General features: G+C 48.8%; 1 protein-coding gene across 4 annotated transcripts in view; it reads right to left on the bottom strand.

The window, feature by feature from the left end:
• The window catches only part of MYT1L (myelin transcription factor 1 like), a 137,915-nt gene that overhangs the window by 51,811 nt on the left and 60,581 nt on the right, over positions 1-25,523 (bottom strand). For all 4 annotated transcript variants that reach the window (XM_040622863.1, XM_040622864.1, XM_040622862.1 and 1 more), the window contains exons 9-14: positions 24,023-24,234; positions 18,381-18,383; positions 16,679-16,929; positions 14,415-14,651; positions 12,133-12,254; positions 11,204-11,272 (exon numbers count right to left, since the gene is read on the bottom strand). In XM_040622863.1, coding sequence (XP_040478797.1) covers positions 11,204-11,272; positions 12,133-12,254; positions 14,415-14,651; positions 16,679-16,929; positions 18,381-18,383; positions 24,023-24,234 — 894 coding nt within the window. The remainder of the gene's footprint in view (positions 1-11,203; positions 11,273-12,132; positions 12,255-14,414; positions 14,652-16,678; positions 16,930-18,380; positions 18,384-24,022; positions 24,235-25,523) is intronic.

Here is a 25,523-nt window from a genome sequence, read left to right as displayed (position 1 = left end):
GGCTGTGCCCCTGCTCTCTCCCTGGGTATCAGCACCAGAGGGTGGGGACTTGGTCTGTTGGCTACGTGCCGGGACTAGAGTCGTGCTCCCACGCCGCAGGGGTCTATAAGCAGATCACAGCGGACAACACGAGACCTTGGCCTGCTGTCATTTCTCAAAGCTTAGATAAGAATCCTCGCATTATTATTTCTATACAATAAAGTACACACCTGTGGATTACACCATCCCATTTACAAGGCGCCTTCACATCTCCAACCCGTGTGTGGTGCTGATTTCGCTCTGGGAGGGTCTGCCCTTGTCCCAGCTCGCAGGGGAGTGCACCCTGGTGGGCTGCGCAGTGTCTGTCTGTCTGCGGGGCCGGGGCTTTGCTGTTGTTTTGTCTGTTGAATGGAAGCTATAGAAACGCCTCCCCACTCCAGAAGCGCGATGCAGCTATTGAAGCAGGAGGACCCGACCCACACGCTCAACAGAAGAACGGGCTTCAAGCTCACAGGCCGACTGTGATTGATAAAGCAGTAGAGAGATGATGGACAAGTAATATTTCTTTTCCCTACTTTTTCAGTTTCGGAGGCTTATATTTAAAAATTCCTAGTCTTGTTAAGAGCACGTTTGTCCCCTCTTTGATAAGAGCACACACGTGCTCCAAGAGTTCATACATCACGTGTATTTTTCTCTTAAGAGAATGAAAATATATGTCACAAATATCACTAGTATGTGACCGCAGAAGGATAAGGCGAAGAACACACACCAGGGGAGTGAGAAATAGCCATTGCCACCCCCGCATGGGGACCCTGAGCAGGAAGGGAGCACATCCAGGGCACAAGGTCCCATGCCCTGGAGCATGAAAGCAGAGACGGAGGGCTCTCTGTTGGCCCCGAGAATGAAGACTCGCTAGTACAAGTTCCCTATCTGAGTCCTGGATTGTGGAAAGTGCATGATAATGACATCTTCAGAAAACAGACGCTAGCGATAATTGGAACAAGGGAAGGGCTGGAGCTCACCTCCATGTAGCAAGCTCTTCGCTATAGGCAGGCTAATTAATGGCATAAGCAAGCTTGAAGGAGAAATATTTAAGACACTAATGACAAACAGGCTTCTAACAACTTTAAAGCCCCAAATATTAATAATCTGTATGCTAATTATAAGCCAGGTTTATTTAGTCACCAAAGAAGGTAGCCTAAGCATCTCATCTTTTGATAACACCTGCTTGATCAAATTTGAATTTCTGTAAAAGTTTGAAAATAATAAAGTTGAATACATTTTTAAAAGAACATAACATACTTTCTACTAACTTACGATGAATGCTACTCTAATCGCCCCAAACACTGAGGTCCATACAGGGTGCAGATATTCTGAAAAGAGTCACCTTGCAAAATTTATATCATATTGAGTTTTCATCGGTCTACACGTGGCATTAGATTTTAAAAGATGTCTGTATGTCAATATAAAAAGGTTACCCCACTTGTCTATGGCTTAATAATCAAACAAAAATGTTGAGTAACCAGATGCTAAAAAAATCGTAAGCTTTTCAGTTGTAGGAATAAAATATTCCTGAGTGTTTATTAGAATATGGTGAAAATATGTGTAAAGAACGATATAACTGGAGACTGCGGTGCTCTGTAGCACTTTCCAATACGGACATCCCCTGGATGCCTGTGACTATTTACATTACAATTAACAAGCTGAACACCACTGAGAGTCCATTTCCCTGGCCACAGAGGCGCGTGCCAGCGCCCAGGAGGAGCGTGTGGCTTGGCTGCCACGGTGGACAGTGCAGGTCTAGAACATTTCCATCGCCCCAAAGAGTTCTGCTGGGCAGGCCTGGAATACTCGTTCATAAAGCCAAATTACGTTTTTGTTTTGATTTTTAGAAACTATTTGCACTGAATGTTCTTTTCTTAAAAAAGAAACCAGGTAAGACTGAGATTCCTCACGTCTTACACTGTTCCAGGGTTCATGGACTCTCTTTGAAGGCAGAGAGCATATCTCTGTTTCTTAACTGCCGGTAGAGAAAACCACGAAGCCCCGGTAGCACCTGGGGACTTCCACCATATAGATGACAAAATGGAATTCACTCGTGCCAGGGACTGGCTCTTCCTATAAAACCACAACTGAAGAATATAAGAGACGAGATGTGGTTCCCCTTGAACTGTCCCTCCTGGAAGATCACAGATCATGTTTTGTAATGAAGAGTTAGACCGATGAGGTTGTGAGATGTTCTGGTCCCGCCTCGCCGCCCCATCAGCCCCTCAAAGCCTGTCTTTCTGAGCAAGAAAGAAACGAAGACAGTGGTTCTCTCTCCTAAAATTGCCAGGAAAAAAAATGTCCTCCAAAATCCTTGTCAATAATTTCCCAAAGGGAACATCTACTTTATTTCCAATTTTGTTCATTTTGCTCCAGGGAACTATAAATTAGTGAAGTGTTTACTGAAATAAAACCTCAAATTTACAATTAAAGGCCGATGTAACCTAGTCTTTCTCAGCCAGAGGTTTTCCCCAAAGAAGCTGGCTTCTCATTCAGCTCAGGGTCTGGGGGTCTGGCACCAATGTGGGGGTCCCGTGAGGCTGAAGTGGGGGTTCTCACTCAGAATCACCCAGGGGATCCAGGGATGAGATGAAAATGGAACCAAATTCGCAATAATGACAAGAGGCCAAATTCGACTACATGGAGCATACGAAGAGGACTCCGATGACTTGATGTGCTTCATAAAAGGAAACGTGTCTAGCTTCACAACACAGACAACAACAACATATATACATTCACAACATGTATGTGTGAATACGTTAATAACATACTATACATACACATATGCGCATCTATATTTAAAATACCTTTAAAACTGCAATATTAAAAATAATATGGAAAATAATTTTTCCTTTCTTCATATGTTCCAAATGTGCTGTGTATTTTATAAAGAGAAGTAACTAATCCAGAGGTAAAAACATACATTTGTTCAAAGGATAATTTTTGAACAGTTTGTATTTTATCTTTGATTAGATGACAAATTACTCTTTGTTCAGAAATAGGCGGTATCATTCAGTGCTTTCTGATGTCTCATGAAATGTGTCATCATTTCAAGACGGGGGAATGCAATGCTAAGAAAAATTTCGTAGGAAAAAACCTTCCTCATGGGCTTATTCTGGAGAAATATTCCCCAGGTTTGTCACAAGGAAACACATAAAAACCTCAAAGCCGGTCCTGATGACCTTGCATGTCACCATCCCTACCCCAGGAAGGATGCAGGGGTTCTGACTTTGGTCAAACACACCACGGCCATCGCCAACTCCTTGCAGCCAGCAGGACAGCAGACCACGCAGGTAGATGGCAAAACGAAACGTGCGCGCCGATCCACACAAGGCACCGGCCTCTCGTTACTACGAAGGGTGCTGCCCCTCCCAGAGCGGGGTTTGCTGCCCGCAGTTCCTGCTGCTGTCCGAGCCGGCCCTCTGCCCCGCGCTCGCTCTGTCCCACATCCGCGGCTCCAAGCGCCCTCCCTGCCGTCTCTGCCCCCTCCACCCGTGTCTCCTCTTTGCTCCCCTCCCACCTGAATGCTCTGGATGGAAGGCTTTCCTTCTCTTTTTGGTCTGTCTTAAAAGACCAACTGTGAGTTCCTAGAGGACAGACACTGATTACAGGTTTGTCAACAAATAAATGACTGAACAAACAGCGCGGCTCATGGTTTCCCTGAAAAGATCACAGTTTGTGCGTCCACCAGAGACTCAGGGAGAGTCCAGACTGCCCCCTCCGAAGGGCCGCGGGACGCGAGCAGAGGTGTGTGCGGGGTCGCCTCGGCGTGTGCATTAAACACCAGAGTGTGACAACTGAATGCAACACACACACATCCTGTAGGGACACACCAGTGAGTAAGCAGTGCACAAGTCCCATAGGCTGTGGACCGGCCCCCCAGACCCCCTCACCGGCAGGACCAGCATGGCTGGCTCCCCAGACCCCCTCACCAGCACGGCTGGCGGGACTGGCTCCCCAAGGCCCCTCACGGCACGGCCGGCAGGACCTTTTCCCATTTGGATTCAAGGACGCGTGAAGTCGTCCTACGCGAGAGGCTTGCTGATACTGGAGTGAATTAAAGTTCGTATTTCCAGGACATCATAAAAAGTAACGGATAAAGTCATTCAGTAAATGTTCAATTAACTGTACATTCGCCTCTGAATTCTGATTAATCTTTTCACAAAATCCGACATTTTAAAAAGAGCTGTGGGATTTGTGTGTGGTGGTGGTGTCGATAATAACACTTACTGAATGTCTCCTACGCCTGCTCCCGGGGCCGTCCCATCCCACGGGCGAGGACCCTGAGGCCCAGGGGATTAACGGTGCTCCCTCTGACTGGACTCTGCTCTTTACTGTATTTTTCACAGAGAACTTACTCGTGAAAAACAGGGTGTCTAGATTATTAAACTTAAATCTACACCTGCGACCTTTCTTTGATGACCTAAGCCTGATTTTTGACCCTGAATTTTTCTGTGACCTGCACCACAACTTGAAAGACAATGGAGCACACACGGGCGAAGAACAGAACACCCAGCCCGCGGGTCACACGCCGCTGGGGGACCCCACCTGTGCTTGTGGAAAGCACAGGTCACTTCACAAAGTGAAGGAGATGCTGAAGTTTGCTTTTGGTTTTGTTTTTGGTTGGTTTGTGTGTGGATATAGTGAGGTGAAGTTGCTGAAATGTAATCCCAAATCTGAACACCTGGGACACCTGCTTAGTAATGGGGGTGTAATGCTGACCCCCAGGAGGGGGGCTCATCGCAGGGCCTGAGCTAGACCAGCCGCCAGCAGAGCACACAGGTCAGCGCAGGGCTCACTGGGGTGGCGTCAGGGCTCCAGAGACAGAGGGAAGCAAAGGCTTTTCTGGTTACCCTTCCCTGTACAGGAGCGTCTCCGTGAGCCGGGACCTGAGTAGCACACCTGCCTTTGCCTGTAATCTGTGTGTGTTCATACCTGTATGTTCATTCAAGTGTGTTCATCTGTGTGTGTTCACCCATGTGTTCGTCCATATGTGTGTTCATCAGTGTGTGTTCATTCACATGTGTGTTCATCTGTGTGTATGTTCATCCATGTGTTCATCTGTGTGTTCACCCATGTGTTCGTCCATATGTGTTCATCAGTGTGTGTTCATTCACATGTGTGTTCATCTGTGTGTATGTTCATCCATGTGTTCATCTGTGTGTGTTCACCCATGTGTTCATCCATGTGTGTTCATCAGTGTGTGTTCATTCACATGTGTTCATCTGTGTGTATGTTCATCCATGTGTTCATCTGTGTGTGTTCACCCATGTGTTCGTCCATGTGTGTGTTCATCAGTGTGTGTTCATTCACATGCGTGTTCATCTGTGTGTATGTTCATCCATGTGTTCATCTGTGTGTTCACCCATGTGTTCGTCCATGTGTGTGTTCATCAGTGTGTGTTCATTCACATATGTGTTCATCTGTGTGTATGTTCATCCATGTGTTCATCTGTGTGTGTTCACCCATGTGTTCATCAGTGTGTGTTCATTCACATGTGTGTTCATCTGTGTGTATGTTCATCCATGTGTTCATCTGTGTGTGTTCACCCATGTGTTCATCCATGTGTGTTCATCAGTGTGTGTTCATTCACATGTGTTCATCTGTGTGTATGTTCATCCATGTGTTCATCTGTGTGTGTTCACCCATGTGTTCGTCCATGTGTGTGTTCATCAGTGTGTTCATTCACATGCGTGTTCATCTGTGTGTATGTTCATCCATGTGTTCATCTGTGTGTTCACCCATGTGTTCGTCCATGTGTGTGCTCATCAGTGTGTGTTCATTCACATGTGTGTTCATCTGTATGTGTTCACCCACGTGTTCGTCCATGTGTGTTCATCCACGTGTATGTTCATCAGTGTGTGTTCATTTACATATGCGTTCATCTGTGTGTTCATCCATGTGTGTGTTCACCCATGTGTGTTCACCCATGTGTTCACCCATGTGTGTTCATCCACGTGTATGTTCATCAGTGTGTTCATTTACATGTGTGTTCATCTGTGTGTTCATCCATGTGTGTGTTCACCCATGTCAGATGTTCACCCTATGTGCACATGCTCTTCTAGTGCCATGTTGCATTCATCCCTCATTTCATCACATAACATTTGCATAGCCATCGTGTCACCATCTGTGATGCTTCACGTCGCACAGTTCAGCCCACTGTTGTGTCCATCCGTGTGTATGTTCATCCCTGTGTGTTCATCTGTGTGTATGTTCATCAGTGTGTGTTCACCCATGTGTGTTGTTCATCAGTGTGTGTTCATTCACATGTGTTCATCCGTGTGTATGTTCATCCACGTGTTCATGTGTGTGTTCACCCACGTGTTCGTCCATGTGTGTGTCATCTGTGTGTATGTTCATCCCTGTGTGTTCATCTGTGTGTATGTTCATCAGTGTGTGTTCACCCATGTGTGTTGTGTGCTTGTATGTTGACTGGAGCCATCCTCAAACATTCTCATTTTAGAAGTTTAGCTTTACTGTGCTTACCTGTATTTCTTGTATTTAAGTTATTTTAAATCAGTCCTACTTATTATGGTTAAATAGAAAATCTATGTGTAACACAACGTATTTCTTAGGGTATTTTAAAAACATGCTGTGGAGCAGACCTCGTAAACCTTCCATGGTTGTTGCACCCGAAGTGCTGGGTAGGTTGTCTGGGGGCCGTTGGGGGACATGGGCTAGTGGTCCCTAGCCCATCGCCCGCACAACCCCAGCTGGGCTGTGAGCAAACACTGCATCCTGGGAGCCTCGGGATGGGAGAGCTACTGTGTGTCTGGCTGTCGGCAACACAGCCATCCACCCTCCACCACCAAGGCTCACGCACACCGCTGCTCATCTCCAGAGGTGCAGTGCTATGTGGAGAGGGCCCTCGGTCCCAGAGTCGTCACCGCCCCTCACAGCCCATGGCTCTACCGCCTAACCACCCATCCCTCAGTGTCCACACCCGGGAAATGGGCCTAACCCTTCCCGCACTTCTCTCTGAGGAGACAGTGTGTGCAGAGGCCCCTCGTAAACTGCCAGTCACCCTCCGAGTGACCCCCGCACCCGCTTCCCAGCCACACCCATTCCAGCCCCCACACCCGAGTTCTCAGCTGCCGGGACCGGTGCACAAGAGTGAGTTTGAGAACAGAAACAAGGGGTCCTGCGAGCATTCTTTGAAGGGGAAGATGGTGTCTGACCTGCCTCCCCCCATCGTGGAGGCCACCATCCCACAGTCCCTCCCGTCACCGAGAAGCTGGACGCACGCAGTGGTCACCACCCCTCCGGATAAGGAAGCGTGCCCTCCGCTAAAGGAACCAGGCCCAAGTTGAGGGCGGCTGTAATTCACCAAGGCCTGTGGATTTACTATTGTAAACCACGAAGGCGAGAGATTATAGAAATGAGGATTACGTCTAAGAACTGGTGCGCGGTGGACGTGGGTGACCTTCCTGCATGGTGAACAACAGAGGCGGCAGGATGAGCCAGCTCCACGAGATCCTGATAAATAATCCTCCCGCTGCCTTGCAAACTAAGCCCTAGCAAATTCTAGAAACAAGTAGCTTTTAGAGCAAAGTAATATCGGGGACCAAGGTCAAATTTTAATTCTTTGATTTAAATAAATGTAGCCAAGTTGGAAAAAAAAAGTTTTATGGTATCTGTAGCTAAAATTCCTCTATGTCTCAGGTGAAAATGCCTAGGACAGATGCCTCGAGGTTACAGAATCCATAGGAAAACTCTCTAAGGGGCAGAGAGCCCAAACGTCGTGCCCCCACCGCCCCCGTGGTGATGACTCCCAAGTTCAAACGTCAAGAAGTAAAGGTAGAGAAGTCCTCCACGATCCTTTCCCTGCACGCAGCTCACTAGCAGCAGGAACCGCGGCTGGGTACGATAAAGAGCCGAATAATAACGAGGTATCTAAATTTGGCCAACCAAAGTATAAATGGAAGCCAATTTGGGGGCCCGTTTTTAGAGCTAATTGCCTCTGATTGAAATCGGTTCTGATTTGGCTTAAATTGGAGCCTCAGATGGCTAAAGCACCTACATCATGCCCGTGTCGACAGCGATGGCGCATCTGGAAGCAGGAGAGCTCCTGGCGGGAGGACGCAGTTTCTCAAAAAAGAGGATGACAACCATGTGAGGTGACTGGCAAGCTCTTTCCCGCTGCTCCTTTTAGGTAATCTTAGCAAACAAAATGTTTAGAGAAGAAACTTCCCTTCAGAGTCAAAGCTCTTATTAGGCGGAGTTCTTACTAAAAAATCATTTTAATTTGAACAATTCTATCCACTGCCCCCCCCCCAGTTTTTTTGGCCTGGGGTCTCAGTGAGTGTCATGGCCAGGAATCCGCAGGGTGCAGGGTAGGAAGGTTCACAGGACATGTATGTGACACATGGCACATCAACCCGAAAGGGTCTGCACGCTGCGCGGGCTTTCCTGAACTGCCTCCCCCTTCCCTCCTGAGCCACTGAACCATGTTGTCTACACCAGATGGGCCAGGGAACGCGGTAGCTCCAGAGTTTGAATTGTATTCATGTACACATTAAATTTTAATACATTTTCAGTTTACATATTGTACATAATTAGACATAAAATTATCCACTTCTTTTTAAGAACATTCCAAATGTGCTTTCCCGGATAAGATCGGAGCAAAGTGTTATCTCAGGAAGTTTAAGAGGTTTGAGGATCCAAGACCAAGAGCTTATCTGGCACAACTCATCTTTCCATGATCAAGAATGTCCTGTTAATGGCCAACTATCGAAATCCAGTGTCAAATGTGACAAGAGGAACATTTCCAGAAAATTCCATCATAGAGAATTTTTTGGAGGTTATTGGGACCCCCTGTCTAATACGTCTTTATGAAGAAGTAGAAATTGTTCACCTACAATGGATGGTGTGATGTCACTCTGTCTGTCACGTAAACTGCTGTTGCTGCAGGGATTGGCCAAACTCTGAGAACGGTCTATTGATAAGGGCACATGGGTGATGACTCTAGAGAAAGCAGCTGTAGATCTTTATGGGATGAACCTATGATCCCATGCAAGAAAAACCACCTACAAGGCCTTTGAGATTAAAGGTAATGAATAGAGGGGTCTCATCAATCAAGAGGTTAAAGGAAAACAAATGTTGTAATCTATGGTTTCCTCCATTTAGAAAGACTTATCAAGCAAAAATCAGTCATTTAAATATTAGACTTTTTATAGCAGACATTTAATTGGAACCCATAGTTTCGAAGCTTCACCAACAAAAATGGACCATTTCAGAAAATTGGTCAAGTTTAGATTGCTCTGAAAGGATCAAAATGGGATTTACTTGTTGCAAAGACAAGTTTATAAATGAGTACGGCTTTTAGATCAAACATGATTAGGAAAAGGCCATCCCTCTCTGAAGATAAAGTCTCCCATCCAGGAAGAGACACGATGGAGAGAATGGACCCCTCCAGCACTGCCCTGGAGGATGTGAAGGCCAACCACCTCCCTCTGAAGATGCGGATGGCGAGGACCATCACACCACCTTCCAAGATGAAAGGAATGAAGAAGAAAGTGCTGGACCTGGAGAAGTGGAGGCTCTGCTCAGAACTTCAGGTCAACATAACCTTCTAAGCCCAAAGTCAAGAGATGAAAACCAGCAACAACTAGACCCCTCAGAAAACTACTCTGGTCTCTGGGGTGTTGAGATGCTAACCAGTGAGAATCAGTCCTAGATAGCAGTTGTACAAAGGCTATTTCTTGTTGACAACTGGCCTGCTGGAACTGGATATATGTCAAGCTTTTGCAAAGCATTCCTCATCAAGAAATTCAAAGGGAAGTTGGCACGGTCTGATGTGTTGGCCACGTTCCAAGTGCAGTTAATCACGTTTTGATCATGAGGGAAGTATGGTTTTAAGCCATGAAAAAAGATGTCTTAACAAAGTGGGTTGAGTTGTTCTTGCTAAGTCCATCCGTTTTGAGGTTCTAAAAGCTATTTGTCCATTAGGCACCGCATGGATGACACTATAGACTTTAAAACCGTTAAGTAAGAGGAAGCCCTCCGGGTGTTTACACGCCATGAAGAAAACGCCAAGAGTCTTGTGATGGAAGGGCTAGTTCAGGAGGTCACTGAACATGAGCAGGTGATCTATGGCACTAGGGCCTTGGACAGGGATCCTGTAAAAAATGACATGATATGAAACAGAACCCTATACTCGGAGACAGCCCTGGTCTATCGCAGTGGGATGGGATGTGGGGTGGAATCCTTGGGAAAGGAATCCAATCGGGTCTCCAAGGAGCATTTTTTTCTACATTGGTAATAAAGCAGTTTCCAAACAAAATGGAAGCCAAGCAGTTGGGCGTGATATTTATAATACATCAGGTAATTAAAAAATAATTATTTGGGGCTCTTGGTTCTCATTCTGTTGTGAAACTACTTTCAGGTCTCGCCCTTCTTCCCTGATACACACCCTATGTCTCCTCTGACTAGAGCACCGAAGGCTTTCATGCGCTTTCTAGGACTGGTACTGACTCCTTCCAAAACCCACGTAGGAACTGAATGTGGTTCTATATATACAAAGAAAAAAAACCTTAGTCTGATGATATAAATGTAAGTGATCAGATTTATGCTTAAAATATAGAAAATGTTATAGGCATAGGGGAGCGGGAGAGCAGACAGCTAGAGGGAGGTGTGTCTGAGTGCTGGTGAGCGCCTGACTGTACCCATCAGTGAACAGTGAACGTGAGTAGATGCTGTCCTAGAGTATTTGCAACTATGACCACAACACGCTTAGGGAATTAGCTATTATCGTGGTGAGTTTTTGTCATTAGTGCTATTTAAATGCCCATGTTTTAAATAATCATATGAACCAATGACTTCTAAAAAATCGATTTTTCACTTTTTAGGTTGCAATCACTACCTGAAAGTTTGAGTACCTCTGTCCAACTTCCCTTCCGTGTGCATGTATCAGGTGTATCAGGACAGAAACTACTGAGGCTTTAGAAAATTCAGGATAGAAAGGCTATGGCATGAAAGCACTAGAGACAAAGGAGAGGGAAGAGGCAGAGAGACTGTCCGGAAAGGTGGCTGACGTCCCAAGGACCCAGTCATGTGTGCTGTCGAGGCACCGTGTGCACAGCCGGTTTGTTTAAAGACACTTGTGTCTACACATGACACCTCCATTTTGTTACGACTAGGTGAACAGATCTTTAGAAGAATGATTGTCATGAAATCTTACTTGAGTTCTTGCGAGCTGGTGGCCAGCATGCTCCGGATGCTTCTGTCGGCGAGGGGGCAGCCCGACAGACTGTAAGACAGGCCAGAAGAGTCAGGTGAGTGCCGCCCCACCGGCTTATGCTCCCGGACAAACACAACATACAACTGAAACTAAAAAGTTTAATGCAGAAAGCGATGGGGCAAGTGCTGTATATTGAATTTTTTTTTTTGTTTAATTAACTTTCTTCTTTGAAGATGTGTCTGTTAATAAACAACTTTTGAAAATAATATAAAAGTATTTGTGCTTTTTGGTTTCAATGTTGAAGAATGTTCCAAATTGTGGTAGTTTACTTGCATATAAAAGACACTATACAACACGTATGTTAGCATGCGTTCATAGGTCAACATAGAGCACTTGGCGGGTTGACACGTAAGTCGACGTTTGCACTTTGACAGCATCGTTGAGGTAAGCTGAAAACAATAAATTGAGAAGACAGAATCCACCATGAGAAAAATGAAGTCACACCTTCTATGTGAGGCGTAATTACCAGTCACATGACCACTCCCATCACACCTTGGTGTTGGACATCTGCCACCAAACAAAAACAAAAACAGCCAAAATAGTAAGTATGTTTAAAAAAAAAGAAAAACTTTAAGAAAGTTTCATTGTTTCCAGTTTAGCTGCAATGTCTGCGAGGGGATTTGGGTGCCCTGAGGGGAAGCTGCAAAACGCACGACCACATATGGCAAAGGCGTCTCCATCACACAGAGCGTCCCGGGAGCAGGCGAGCCACGCGGCCTCCCGCTCCGCTGAACTGGCAGCTTGAGACATTTATGTGCTGCGAACGTCGCATGCTCAAACGGCAAGGCATGTACAGATCGGTTTTTAAAAATAAGCCAAAGAAAGGGACAGTTAGGAAGAGTAGCCGTTTCACCTCGAGTTATGCTTACGTTATTAAGTCCTTCTTGCTCTCCTTGCACTGGGGGTACTTGGGCTTGGGGCTGGGGATGGTCACCTCTCCTGGGTACCTTCTCTCCTCCAGAGCGTCCTGGAATGGGTCCAAGTCTTCCGGCTGCAGGCAAAACATAGCTTCAGGGCCGCCCAGGTGACAGCGCCGCACACAGACCACAGACGCGGCCTCCAGTGGGGCCGGCCGCCTCTGCGCTTCCCTCCTCTTCCAAAAGACTGTGCCTTGAAAATCACTCCACATCTTTGTCCTGGTGAGGCCCCTTCTGAAAGTGCAAAGCTGGACTCTGTTCAAAGAGCATTTTTTCGGAGCAGACCTTAGTTTCTAATCAACTGCTCTGAACTTCTAAATTCATACCTGTCAGTGGCAGGGCCTTATTCAACATTTCTGTTGGGGTACTTATAAACGGAAACCAGAGACAGCATTTCCTAGTTAGCCTTTTTCATTCAGTGTCCAGCAAGCACTGTTAAGACACTCTTATCCAACACTGACCTGCAAAGCTTAAACCCTAACCCTAGAGGCATTTAGAGCAAGGCTTTTACCAACCACTGGTGAGCATTCTGCATCTGTGCGTTAGGGCCCACGGCAAGGGAGGACCATCTGAGATTCATGCTGTAGTTCTCAACTATTCTTTTGCAGGATTTTCTTCTTTAATAGGAAGTGTCTACGTCTGCGTAAGTGGATCCCAGTGCAGTAACTAAGAAGTTCCTATAGATGGCAATACTCAGCAGACATGTCTCCTGAATACAGGAGAGCCGGTCTTACTTCTGGGACAGTCTGCACGATGAAAATACTTCTGTCGATTTATGAGGGCTTAATTTTCATTAAAATAAATTCAGAGACTCAACCACCATGCCTTATTTGCTAGCTGTGACTTAATACTGTAGGAGAGAAAAGAATACTTTGGAATTTACCTTGCCACTCAGATTCTATTCTTTTGCAATGCCTGGAAACTTAAATCAATTTGAAGAATAAAGATAATAGGCTTTAAGATGTAATGGCCTTATAACCAGGTGCCTTTCCTGCCAATTCCTACAAATAGCTAATGTTCCCTTTTTCTGCACTTCCTTGTTTCTGTAAAAAGCTATTGCTTTGATGGTGGTCTCTCTATTGTACTCAGAAAGGATTTTCATTTTTCAGTGAATAAAGAAGATGTCATAATTTCCAGAACTGAACACTGGAGAAAAAGCCAGTACAATAAAGAACAACCTTCTCTTCATTTCTTTTCTTCACCTAAAGGATATTTTAACTATTTTAGTAACTGGAATGTGAACATTGTAACTACAGGTGTCCCCCACTTTTCGAAAGCTCACGACACACCACTTCACTCTTATGAAAGACCTACTTTAGTACCTGCTTTTGCTAAGAAAAAAACCCAAAGAGGATTTTTGCTTTTACAAAAAAAGGCAAGAAGCACAAACAGCATTCAGTGCTGGTTTTGCAGTGAGCTGTGGGAGCGGCAGGTGCACCCTGAGCGGCCAGAGTGGCCCCGCCGTGCCCCCGCCCCCGCAACCCTGCTCAGCCTCTCAGCATCCCTCTCCTGAGCTCTGAGCTGTGGCCGAGAGCATCTGGGCTTGATCTCAGGCTGTTTGTGCGTCCAGGAGCAAGGTGTGTCCTAAGGTTCAGAAAAGCCTGAGGTGATTTTTGGGGTCTGGGAATGCTCAAGATATTTTCTGTATAAATTAATTAATCTTGCCATTTGGCTTACGAAAGTTTCCATAGGAAAGCTCTATTTTTGGATCACAGGGGAGATCTGTACTTCAAAAATATGTTCTTGAAGTAGGTTGCTTGGTAATATTGTGCTCAAAAAAGATTTAGGTGATAGTACTAAAATGATTTTTTTCAGGGCTGGAGTATAGTCTTCTGAATATTTTGGGTTTCTCTGAGAACAGACACTATCCTTAGCTTCAAATGGCTAGCTAATTAATAGCTCATAGTTAACCATTTAAGTATTTAAGACGTTATAATTACCTATCTGCAAGGAGAATCATGCATTATATCAATATGTCACCCAGAAAAGTGGACTGGCTTGCTGTTTACATATTTTCTTAGAGAAATCATTGGTTAACAAAATGCACCTGTTAGAAAATAAAATTCATCATTGAAAAGAGTTTGTGGTTTGTTTCACCAAATCAGCGTTAGTGACAAATCTCTCCGTGGTCCACAAAGTGTGTTGTCAGCCCTAGTCAGCTGAGGTCATACTGAGGGAGCCCACAGACGCCCGGCCCCACGCCCCGAGCCAGCAGGCAGGTGAGGGGGACGTACAGGGACCTCGGTGGTGTCACCCCCGTCTGCCCTGCGAGGCTTCATCTTGGTGTAGTCCACGGGCAGCTCCCAGCAGTCATCCTCTCCCAGCTGGAAGCACCGGCTGCCCATCACCGCCTGCTGCTGGGGGGACATGGGCTCCAGGGGCGTCAGGACCGGGCAGCAGCTCTCCCGTGGCCGTGGCTTGTTCATGCTGAGGTCCAGAGTCCCGTTCTCATCCACCTCCATGTCAGGGTTCTGCTGGACAGAGAGACACGGTAAGCACGCAGCTCCACCCCCAGCCGCAGCCCTGCCTTCAGCCAGTGCAGAATCCAAAGGCGGATTCCTCCTGCGATCTCCCGTGTGTGGGCTCCCGAGGGGAGCAGAAGCAGCGCTTAGGGACATGTCTGCTGGCCCACACTTGGCCACAACATTGGATGGCAGGTGCATGTATCTATTCCCCTACTAGGGACCGGTAATCTGTCCATCCATCTGTCTCTTATCTGTTTATCTCACACATCTACCATGTGTTTATCATCCATCTTCATCTTCCTTTTTCTGCAATACATCTCTGCTTTTAGAAATAAGCCCTTCTAGAAGAAAATCAAACGAGTGCCTAATCTCAATTCTGTTCCAGCTCAAATAACGTTTAAGAGATCAGAGATAGATGTGTGTTTATGCCTAACAATCGTCTTTCAGTTTCACTGATGTGAATACTGCAAGACAGGGAGAGGAGGGAAACAGACAAAGCAGAGGCATGGAGGGGTGAGGGAGGAGCAACCAGAATTCATTTTCCAACATGGAATCTTGTGATGAAGAGTATATTCTGTTTTAAGGGAGGGGGCTGTGCAATCAGAGTTCAAGTACCCCTACTGCAGTGATTACGGTCTGACCTACTCTGTGTTTCCACAAACCTACAATTGAGCCAACTGGCTTAAAAAATAAAGAGGTACTGGGTGAGGTGTTTTTTTTTTCTTTTTCTTTTTAATGATGCTTTCACACAGATGAAGACGTCTTCAGAGCTCGCCTCTCAGGAGGAGGGAGGCAAGGAAGGACACATGGAGGACAAAGCAGGAAATCCTGCCAACAGCCCTCCACCGCTGCTCCCGGAGAATTACACCGTCTCGAGCAAAAATCTGATTTCAGAGCTGGCGTGAAAGCTGCTGCCTCCCCAAATGTCTAGCAGCTCTCTCCTCTGGATGTAACAGCGGAGGGAAGCTGCCGGGAACGAAAGCCCCGTGCAGGCTGTTACCCTGAGACATTGCAGAGCATTATTCTGCCTGAGCTCTTCCCGTCAGGGAGCACTCCTGCTTTCAAGCTCTCATACTAATTTAGCCTGCATCATGTTGGACTTAATTCTCTCAGTCTTAGCTTTAATAAAGTGAACAAAAAAGGGAAGGGGTTGCTCTCTTTTTCCTCCTTGCCATAGAAGCCCTTCCATCCTAGCCTTGGATTTTAGGGGCCCTGATCACCATGGAAATCGCATGCCCCTGACACTTCTCCAAAATCCAGGAATACGAATACTAAGAGAAAAGAAAGCATTTGCAAAACGTAAAATGACTGAACTTTCTCCATTCATACAAATCAGTTACTTTTAACAACTACTGTCAGGGCTGTGAGCTCATGGCGCCTACGTCCAGGCGGGGCTGGGAGTGCAGAGAGCTCCTGTGTTTTCTGGACAGGAGGTGACGGACCAGGTCTGCCTGGGCACACAGGCCTCGCGCCACCCGTGGCTCCGGCCCCCTAGTGGCCCTGGCGGGTCAGCTCCCTCCAGCTCTAACCGCCCCGTCCTGCTCTCACCGGAGCAAGGAGTCCATTTACAGAGAAGCCGGGTGGCGAGACCTCCACAAACCCTCATGCCCTGTCAGCATCTTGGTGGTTTCTGGACGAACGGGAGCTGGCCAGAACGGCTGACAGTCCAAACGAAAAGTGGATTTCTACTTTCTCTGTTCCCCAACACTGAGCGACCTGCTGGGAGCAGGGGACAGTCCTGTATTTGACAGCAGGGCCACCCGCCCTCCTCCTGTTGGGGCTTCCAGGCACACGGCTCCTTCAGTTTCCTACTGTCTGTGCAGTAGGCACCGTGCACGCACTGGGTGTCCTCTCTTTACAGATATGACTCTGGATCCTAACGAGGATGGTCCCCGCACTCTCCTTATCTAACAGGACTGACAAGTCCTCCTGGCTTACAAACCCGTCGTCTCGGGACTTGGTGCTACGGGGCGTGAGCTTGAGGGCACGCTCCCCCGGGACCGGCAGGTGGGGCACCTGCCCGCTGAGCGTACCCGCGCGGTGCACAGGTCCTGTGGCTTGGTGGACAGGTTCTGCGGCATCTCGCGGCAGCGCGTGGACAGGTTGAGGATGGCCGTGGCAGCCATGTGGGCCGCCTCCATGTCGTGTGCGTAGTCGAAGCTGCTCTTGCTGCACGTGCTGCTGGCGCTGCTGCCCCCGCCACAGCTCATGTTGCTGCTGCTGCTGGGCGCGTAGCTGCTGGTGGTGCTGCTGCTGGGGCTGGCGTTCTTGCAGTACCGCTTCGCTGGGGAGACACGGGGACAGGGATGACTTGGGTCCCCGCTGCTGGGGCGACAGCAGAGCGGGGCACGGCGCCCCGCCACCCATACCGCGCTCCTCCCGCCGGCCCTGGGGACACGTGCGTCGGTGGCGGGGAGGCACGGCGCCCACAGCTGATGGGCGGGGAGGAGCCCATCTGGGCTTCCCCGGTGCAGAGCGGGGTGAGCAGGAGAGGCACCGCATGTGGCTGCAGGGGCCACGACCCCATCTGTTTAAGACCGCCCCCGATCAGGACTCGGCCGCCTGATGCTGGGAAGTGACCTGAATGCCAGCCCGGTCAAGGCCCAAGAAGGGGTCTCCCCGTCATGACTGCCCATCAGCTCAGGGGGTGACGGGGACCCCACAGACCTCATCCCTCCAGAGACTGGCTGCTCCTTCCAGCCAGGAAGGGCCTCAGCGGCCAGCCGGGGCTCACTGTGTGTGTGCAGTGGGTGCCACCTCACGGGCACTGTGCTTTTGGGAGGTGTCCCTCCAGCTGGGCATTTGTGAGGGAACACCCCTTTCCCCAAGACGAGCCTTACCATGTGATTCTAATAAAAAGCCACGTGGAGGAAGTGGCCATGGAGTGGGATTGGGAGAGGGACTGGCGCACACTTGTGGGCGTGGCTGACCCGGTGTAAGCAGGGCAGCATGGCCACATGCACACCACACATGTCCTTGCACGGAGCCTGGCCCACAGGATGTCCTTGTGAACAACCTCCGTCACCCAGAGCACACAGGTACTTGGGAGCGAATGCTGCTTTCATGGTTGTTTGGAAGCCTCCTCCGGCACATGGCGGGGGGGGGGCACTTGTGGATGATTTGTTAGGGCCTTGGGGCCATTGCCAAGGGCAGCAAAGTCGCAGGGTGTCACCCGCAGGGCAGGCAGGTCTCCCCTGGAGTCCTGCCCAGGGAGGGAGTAGCCAGAGTGAAGCCATGGGTGCAGAAAACCCCCCCAAGACGTCTTCCTCACAGTGTCCTAGACTCTATCAGCGAGCCCCTTTTGCACGACCCCCATGCATCTTCAAACGTCCTTTCCAAAGCAAGCTTAGCCGGCTCTCCCTGTGTGTCCAATGCTGTCCCTAGTGGTCTATAACCCAAGGACCCCCCCCTTGGAGGACATGCACAGTGCTTTCCTCCCAAAAGGAAGGGGCCAACAAAGTGGAACTCAGCAACTGACCTCACACGGCCACCTTGGCCAGTCATCATGAGCCACTCCAAGAAACTGCCCAAAGCACTGTATTCAGATACAAGTGAACAGGTAACTAAGCTTTCGTCGTTGATAACTTTCAACTTAGGACCAAGACTGCTTTCATTTTGCCACGGGACTGCACAGCGATGCTGGCAGAGCACACGCAGGCTCTGGGGAGCGGTGAGCCACCAGGCCTCAACGCAGCCCCCACCAAGAGTCACGGAGCTGCTGTACCAGCAGGTGACCATCTGAAGCAAGTGCCCTCGCATGGACCAGAGGGCTGACCACACATACTCAGACCCCCTGACACGAAGAGTTCTCGCGGGCCAGGTCCCTCCCTGCGAGACAAACCAGCACCCTGTCGGCCTGTCTGGGACATGACCTTTTCTCCCTCACTCTCCTGTGAATGCAGCTTATCTAAGCAGCAGAGGGCACAGGGTGGATGGCGGCAGTCTGGGGTCTGAGCACAGAGACATCCTCGGGGGCCGAGGCAGCAATGCGGGAGGACCAGACAGAGACCCTCCGTCGAGAGGCAGCCCCTCGGACCTGTGCAGCGGGCACGGGGAGCCACACCGAGACAGCAGCTTGTGGTACTCTCCACATGGACTGAAGTCTGTGGTTTTACACCATTTATAATTTTGATATAAAAATAGGAATATAGAAATTGTGAGAGAAATGTAATCGTACTTTTGAGGGTTCTTTTCCCTAGTGAGGGCTAGCCGCTAGCTCAGGGAAAGAAATGGAATGCACATAAATAAAAAAAAAATGGCTGTTCCGTTTTGAAATGAGCAAATTTCAGTTTCAGAAAGCAAGTCAGCAGGACATGTGTGTATACAGCAAACGGCAGCAAACTTTCGGTAAAGCGCGTCTACTTTAGCAGACGTTCGAGTCCTGAATGGTGCCACGTTGGTAGGAGTGGGCAGAATGCTAGCAGGTGAGCGACTGGGGGCGATTTGTTGACGAGCCTGATCTGGGCGAAGCAGGTGGGACCGGCATCCACGTCACCCGTGCCCTTTCACAAAATGCAAGCACCCCCTCGTTTTGTTCCAAATGAAAGTAAGAGTGTAGGTCCTCATAATTATCACCAGTTTGTAAAAAGCTCACAAAGCCAGCATCAGTGACCAATGAACATAACAAAACACACTTCCCTTTCCAATCAGACAGCAGAATGGGTCGCGGTCCTTCTGGGGGCCAGCCTGTCCCTGGCCGTGATGGATGTCGCGCCTCTCCGCGGGAGTGCCACCACCGCGGGTGGCTACAGCGGCAGCCCGCCAGGCCTTGCACCACGTTGGGAAACCTCCTCTTCAAGGACTCTATCCCTCTCTTGCAGGACAAAGAAAGGCTCCACGGGATTTCTACTGGCTACACATAATAAACCAAAAAAATGGAAACCACCACGTTCCAACCAGAGCTTTCTTATCGCGCTGCCCTACTTGTGAGAGTCTCCCTGAACATGTCTCCTACTCCTGGCAACGTCCGCCTTCTTGTGTGTTAACATAAGGGAGAAGAGCAGTGTGTCCTTACAGCCCAGACTTCCCAATAACCACACAGAAAGAGTACAGTCCGGAGGTAGGCCTCCTGAGGGTTGACCTGTGCTGGGCCTGGGTGGATTCGGACGGCCACCCTCGCGCACTGACCCTCACGGTGCCCATGCAGGTCTGTGCTGTCGTAAGTGCACCAAGGGGGATGCGGCGTGGGACGCGGGAAAAGGAGCTTTCTTGTGAGAATGCAGCTAGACGGGGTCTGCCACTGTCGGCTCACGCGACTAAAAGCATCAGATCACAGGACGACCCTTCGTTTCCCACTCACTCACTCAGACAGGTCGTGTCTGCGTGGCCGGCTGGCCGGCTTGGCACTGCGGTTTGAATCTGAGGACAGGAGCTTACGGTCCAGCGGGAAGACAAGCTACCCAGGAAACTGTCAAGCGTGAGACCCAGAGCTGCACCTGGGCCGAGAACAGGTGTCCAGTTCTGCACAGGCACCATCGTGAAGGAAGTTAGGAGGAAGGCTGCTGAGTGTGGGCCGGGCCGAGTCAGAGAGGACCCCGTGCCAAGAGGCTCTGGGAGCAGCTGGACTGTGGGGCAGCCCCCCGGCAGGTGTGGGGAAGAGGGCAGGCGTTCCAGGGAGAGCCAGCTGGGGGCCGGGGTGAGGAGCACGGAGGCTTGGCTCCAGAGGGTGCTCCCCGGATGGACACCGAGCGGTTCTGGGAGCCACCGCCAGCAGGAGGCCTGGACAGGGGCTGGGGCGGGAGCTGGGAGGTTGAGCACATCGGGGCAGCACTGAGTTTGAGGAGCAAAGAGGAAGTTCAAAGCTGATCGCAGAGTGTTTAGCTTGGAGAATTTGGAAGTTGGGAATGACAGAAAGGGAGGCTCACAAGGGGAGCCCATGGGGGCTCTGGGAACTTAGGGGGTTTAGACAAAGATTGTGGTGGTGATAAATTGCCGAGACATGAGCAGAGATGTCTTAGACTGGGGTAGGCCACTGTTTCTGTAAAGGACTGGACAATAGTCCAGGCTTTTCTGACACAACCATTCGGCTCTGCACTGTGCTAAATCAGTCACTGACCAAACAGATGAGGGCAGCGGGGCCCATGTGGCTTTACCTATGAACACTAAAATCTGAACTTCCCATAATTTTTACATGTCACAAACGCTGCTTCTTCTTTTTTACCCAACAGTTTAAACATATCAGAACCATTCTTAGCTCACTGTAACAAACACGCTGGGGAGATGCCAGCCTGGTGCTCATGGGAGAAGGCAGGGCTGACATACACGTTTGGGAACCCCTGTCCTTTCCCACCTTCCCTCCTTCACTACTGCTGCACGTGGACTTCCATGCACCGCAGGAGTGCGCCTCAAGCTCCTTGGCATGGTGGGTGTCGCAAAGCCATCTTCTCACCTGCCCCACAGGTGCATGTCCCTGTTCTCAGGCACCTTGTCAGGCCATGGGTCTTTCCTACTGACCCATGGGTCTTCTACCTTTGCATAATTTCTACTCAAGCTCATTGTCAAGAGCAAGATTTGCCATTTTGATAAAACTCCTGAAAATTCCTCCAGAATGGACTCCTTGCTTCACTGTCTGCATGAGTGTGTACTTCACTGTCTTCCATTTGTTCTTCAGCTCTTTCTTGAAACTTGTAATCCAGAAGGAAAGAAAAGATAGATGATACATGATAGACAGATGAGTGAATGGACAGGTGGATGGATGGATGAATAGAGAGATGGGTCAGTGGATGAATGGATGGATGGATAGATGGATGAATGGGTGGATGGGTGGGTGGGTGGATGGATGGGTGGGTGGGTGGATGGATGGGTGGATAGATGGATGAATGGGTGGATGGGTGGATGGATGGGTGGATGGGTGGGTGGGTGGATGGATGGATGGATGGATAAACAGGCAGAAAGACAAATAGCAACTAGCCAGTGTCTGGAAGAATTCAGACACTTAAATCAATGTGTGTTGAGTGTTTTTGATCACAGGTGGTGGGATCTGCGGTGTGATATCCAAAGACGGGGAGAAAGGTCCTACTTCTCTCTCCTGTTGGACATCTCCATGGCCCTGCCCCTTGCTCCCAAGCGTTATGCTCCCCCCACAATAGGCTCATTTCCCAGTTCTTCTTTAGGAGCAACGACTCAGTTCTCTGCACCTGCGGCAAGCCCTGGGAGGACACTCCCGTAGTGTGACCACAGACCGCAGTGGCTCTGTGGTGTTTACCACCTGGTGCCTGGGTTCAGGGACTGCTCTCAGCCTACATCCCATCAAGAAAACTAACCTGGCCACTCTCATCCCTAAAGGACACTTTCTTTGATGTTTTAAAAGTCTGTCAGATGAATCTAGTGTGAGAGAAATGGAGTCACTGATGTTCTTCTCAGTAAACTATGGCAAAAGGCTGCCTTTCCTTCTGTTTTTGTTTGTTTGTTTGTTTTATTTCTTAAAGACCTAATATTGAAGTTTTTGTTCTGTATTCTTGTTCCTTGTGGGCCAGATGAAGAGCTTGGCTCAGCCGAGGTTTCTGACAACAGGTATTTTCTGGGTGGGTGAGAATGAATGTCAGTAATTACAAGTCTGTCCAGCTCTTTAGAACTGTCCACTGATCCTCACAACAGCTCTGTGAGGTCCAAAGGATGGGAACTATTACTACCACTCTGTTCTTGGGGAAACCAACACCCAGAAAGATTAATCTGCTGAATATCACACAGCTCCTAAATGGAAGAACCGAGAACAGACCTAAGTAGGTTTGACTTCAAATCCACTAAAGGTGTTGTGAGCATGAAAATGTGCTCTACAGGTCATGACCTCACCCAAAGTCCAACCAGAATGACAAGGTCAAGGACATCAGGCCACACAGACCAACAGCAGCAAACAGGTGCGGGAGACAAACAGCAAGTGGAATGCCTCTCCAGATCACCGTGAGAGATTGCTGAGTCGGAAATTGTACAAGCAGAATTCTTAATTATGTGAATTCAATTTTTTTGATCCTTCATTTGCAATCAAATGGATCAAATGAATAAAATTATGGCAAACCAGAAATTGGCAAATGATGATAAAATAAAACAAAAATAATTATTTTCTGTTATACCCCAAGCCACTCTCTTTTTTCCACTTACATTTTGTTCCTCTATATTACGAATTGATACACGCAAGGAAAATCGATATGTGATACATCAAAGAAATACTAAATTTCACTCACTATACATATTAATCGTTATTAAGGCAAAGAATGACTAACATAACTTAGAAACATGTGCAGCAACTCACATTGAATTGTAAAGAGGTTTTGGAACTTCCCAAGCATTCAATTTAAAAGAATTTTTTTGTGTGCTTTGATTTCAATTACGTATCCTTTTCAGAGAGGAGCTAAAAGATCCTTACAAGCCCATCTCCTCTTCTGGGCTACAGAACACCAAGATAAGACTTATAAATCATCAAAACTTCCATAACCCACAACCCAGTCAGGAAAATTTGCCAACTCAGTCCACATATCCTAGAATTCGAAGCAGAAATGCAGTTAAACAAATACGTGACATCAGAGAAATGCGGTCATCCCTCTCTCGTTCCACGACTTACCATGTTAGTGCAGGGAAGCAATGGGAGCTAGCTCGAAGCGCTGGCAGAGGGCTCAGAACCCACGAGGGCACGTAGGCGACCCACTCCTGACAGCAGGTGGTGCTTTACTTGTTCTGCCTGCTCTTTGTTTTGCTGGATGCATGTATCCGTGCTAGCTCACTAGGGGGGGCCCTGCCTGGCCCCACTCCCCGTGTGGAAACAGGCAAGGGCCGGCACCTGCCGGAAGGAGGCCCGATGACACCAGCAGGAGTTGTCTGCTCTTGGGTGCACCGTGGAGTCAACGGTAACTCAGATAATGTCACCGTACAGGCAGCGCCCCTGGGGGTGCCAATTCGGTTGGTCCAGGGAGCAGCCTGTGTGCTAGAATGCTCAGTCTCCCCAGATGACTCTAACGTGCATCCCAGGTTGAGAACTCTGAGGGCATGCAGAGTTCCTCGAACGGCCAAGAGCTCGGGGTGCTACCCCTGGCGCTCCCAGGTTGGTCCGTGTTGGAGCCGTCCGTGAAAGGAAGTTTACGAAGAAAAGGACACCACCTCAGCAACAGTGGGGAGCACATGAGCTAACGGCTCTCTGTCCCCACATTCTGAAAGCGGCCAGAATATGCTGCTTTGAAGCATTGGGGGAAGGGCATCTTTCTCCCGCCTGTGGGCTCCTGCTTGCCCACACCCGGGAGCCCACAGCTGAGCCCAGCCCGGGATGTGCTCTCTTCAGTACCCATCAAGCGACCCCATGCTTGACCCATCTGTGGAAACGGATACACACAACAACAACATTATCAACGGCAAGCGTGACTCTCACTTAAAGAGTGTGCACCTCCTACCATCATATCCTTTGGGGGATATATCCCTGCTTTGCACCTTGGGAGCTATGGCCCGCTTGCCATAAGTATGGCTGTCGTAAGTGTTGTACTCAAACGAGGTCTTGGAATATTTCTCCAGCTCTTTGGCCAGGTTGGAGCGAGGCGTGGTCGTGGGGACGTTGTTTCTGTAGCCGTAGTGAGGGATCTCGAGCTGCTTTACAAAGCACATTGGCCTGTAAGCAAACAAGAAATAATCGACGGCTTGCTTTCCTGTGGCTGCAGGTAAGACATGGTTCACATCAACATTAGGGCATGTTGCTCAAATCCACCTTCCTGAGCAAAGACCGAACGTGCTGGGATTTTACAGCCCCAAACCACCCACCTGCCTGCCTGTGAGCACACACAAGCACACAAATACGACATGTAACTCTCCCCCTTCTCTCCTTTTCTGTGTGGAGCCTTGGATAGCTGGATGGACACGGGAGGTGCAAGGACGGGAAGGACCTCGCATCCGTGCATTCCTTTCAAACAGCGGCTTCAGAAAGTAAGAATTACAACAAAGGAGGTCAGCTAATAAGACATTTTCCTTAAAAAAAAAAAAAGAAGAAATAAAGGAAAACTCTTAGGGACATGGGCTGACCCAAAACAAGATAAAAACGCACATGGTTGGACATGAAAATGGAACACGAGAGCTATTCTGACAGATAGCAGTCTGTATGTGCAGTATTTTTACGGGTGGTGGTCCAGCTGTCCAGACTCCGGAGAGAAGCATTCCCACGGAGGAGCACTCATCAATATTCTACCTTGTTTTCTGTGTGTAAGTGTGTACCCACCTATCTCCGTATCTCATGGGTGGGGTTTTAAACTGTTTGGGGAAATTACTTTAGACTTACAAAGTTGTGTGGAGGGGCTCCCTTTGATCTTTATTCAGCTCCCCTCATGCTAATATCTTTATCAAATCACCACCACATTTGTTCTGATTTCATCAATTCAGCGCATTCTTGTCCAACTAACGAAATACTGCGGCGATTCGCTGAATGCCTCTTATGTGAGGCACTTTACCAGGTAACGTGTGGAGGTGCCTCAGTGAATAAACCCTCGCCTTGCTTCATAGAGCACACAGAATGTGACATTAAGAGTCTAGGTGTGAAGTAAGCTCTACAGGTGGGTAAACTGTCCAGGTGAAGATTCAGGGAGAGGAACTACAGAGGTCAAAGGTGAGAAGCAGGAGCACTAACAGCACCTCTGGGCACTCGCTGGAGGCTGGTGACCTGGGACCAGATGGGATCTGCTCTGCCCAGCAGGCAAGGCCCAAGGGTTTGGGCTGGGGAAGGCACGATCCCCAAGCCTTCAAATGATCAGGACCAGATCAGAAGGAGCAGGGCCTGGAGCAGAGGCATCGGTGACAAGGTGGCCCTTGGTGATGCACACAGGTTGTGCTGGAGGCCCACCACCTGTGGCCAGGGAGTGGAAAACGGGAACAGCATTGGAAGCACTTACGTCTTCCTGTTGGACAATCTGC

Source organism: Ursus maritimus, unplaced genomic scaffold (assembly GCF_017311325.1).
Source record: "Ursus maritimus isolate PB19 unplaced genomic scaffold, ASM1731132v1 scaffold_6, whole genome shotgun sequence".
Taxonomy (NCBI): Eukaryota; Metazoa; Chordata; class Mammalia; order Carnivora; family Ursidae; genus Ursus; species Ursus maritimus.
This window is presented reverse-complemented; position numbering and strand designations above follow the sequence as displayed.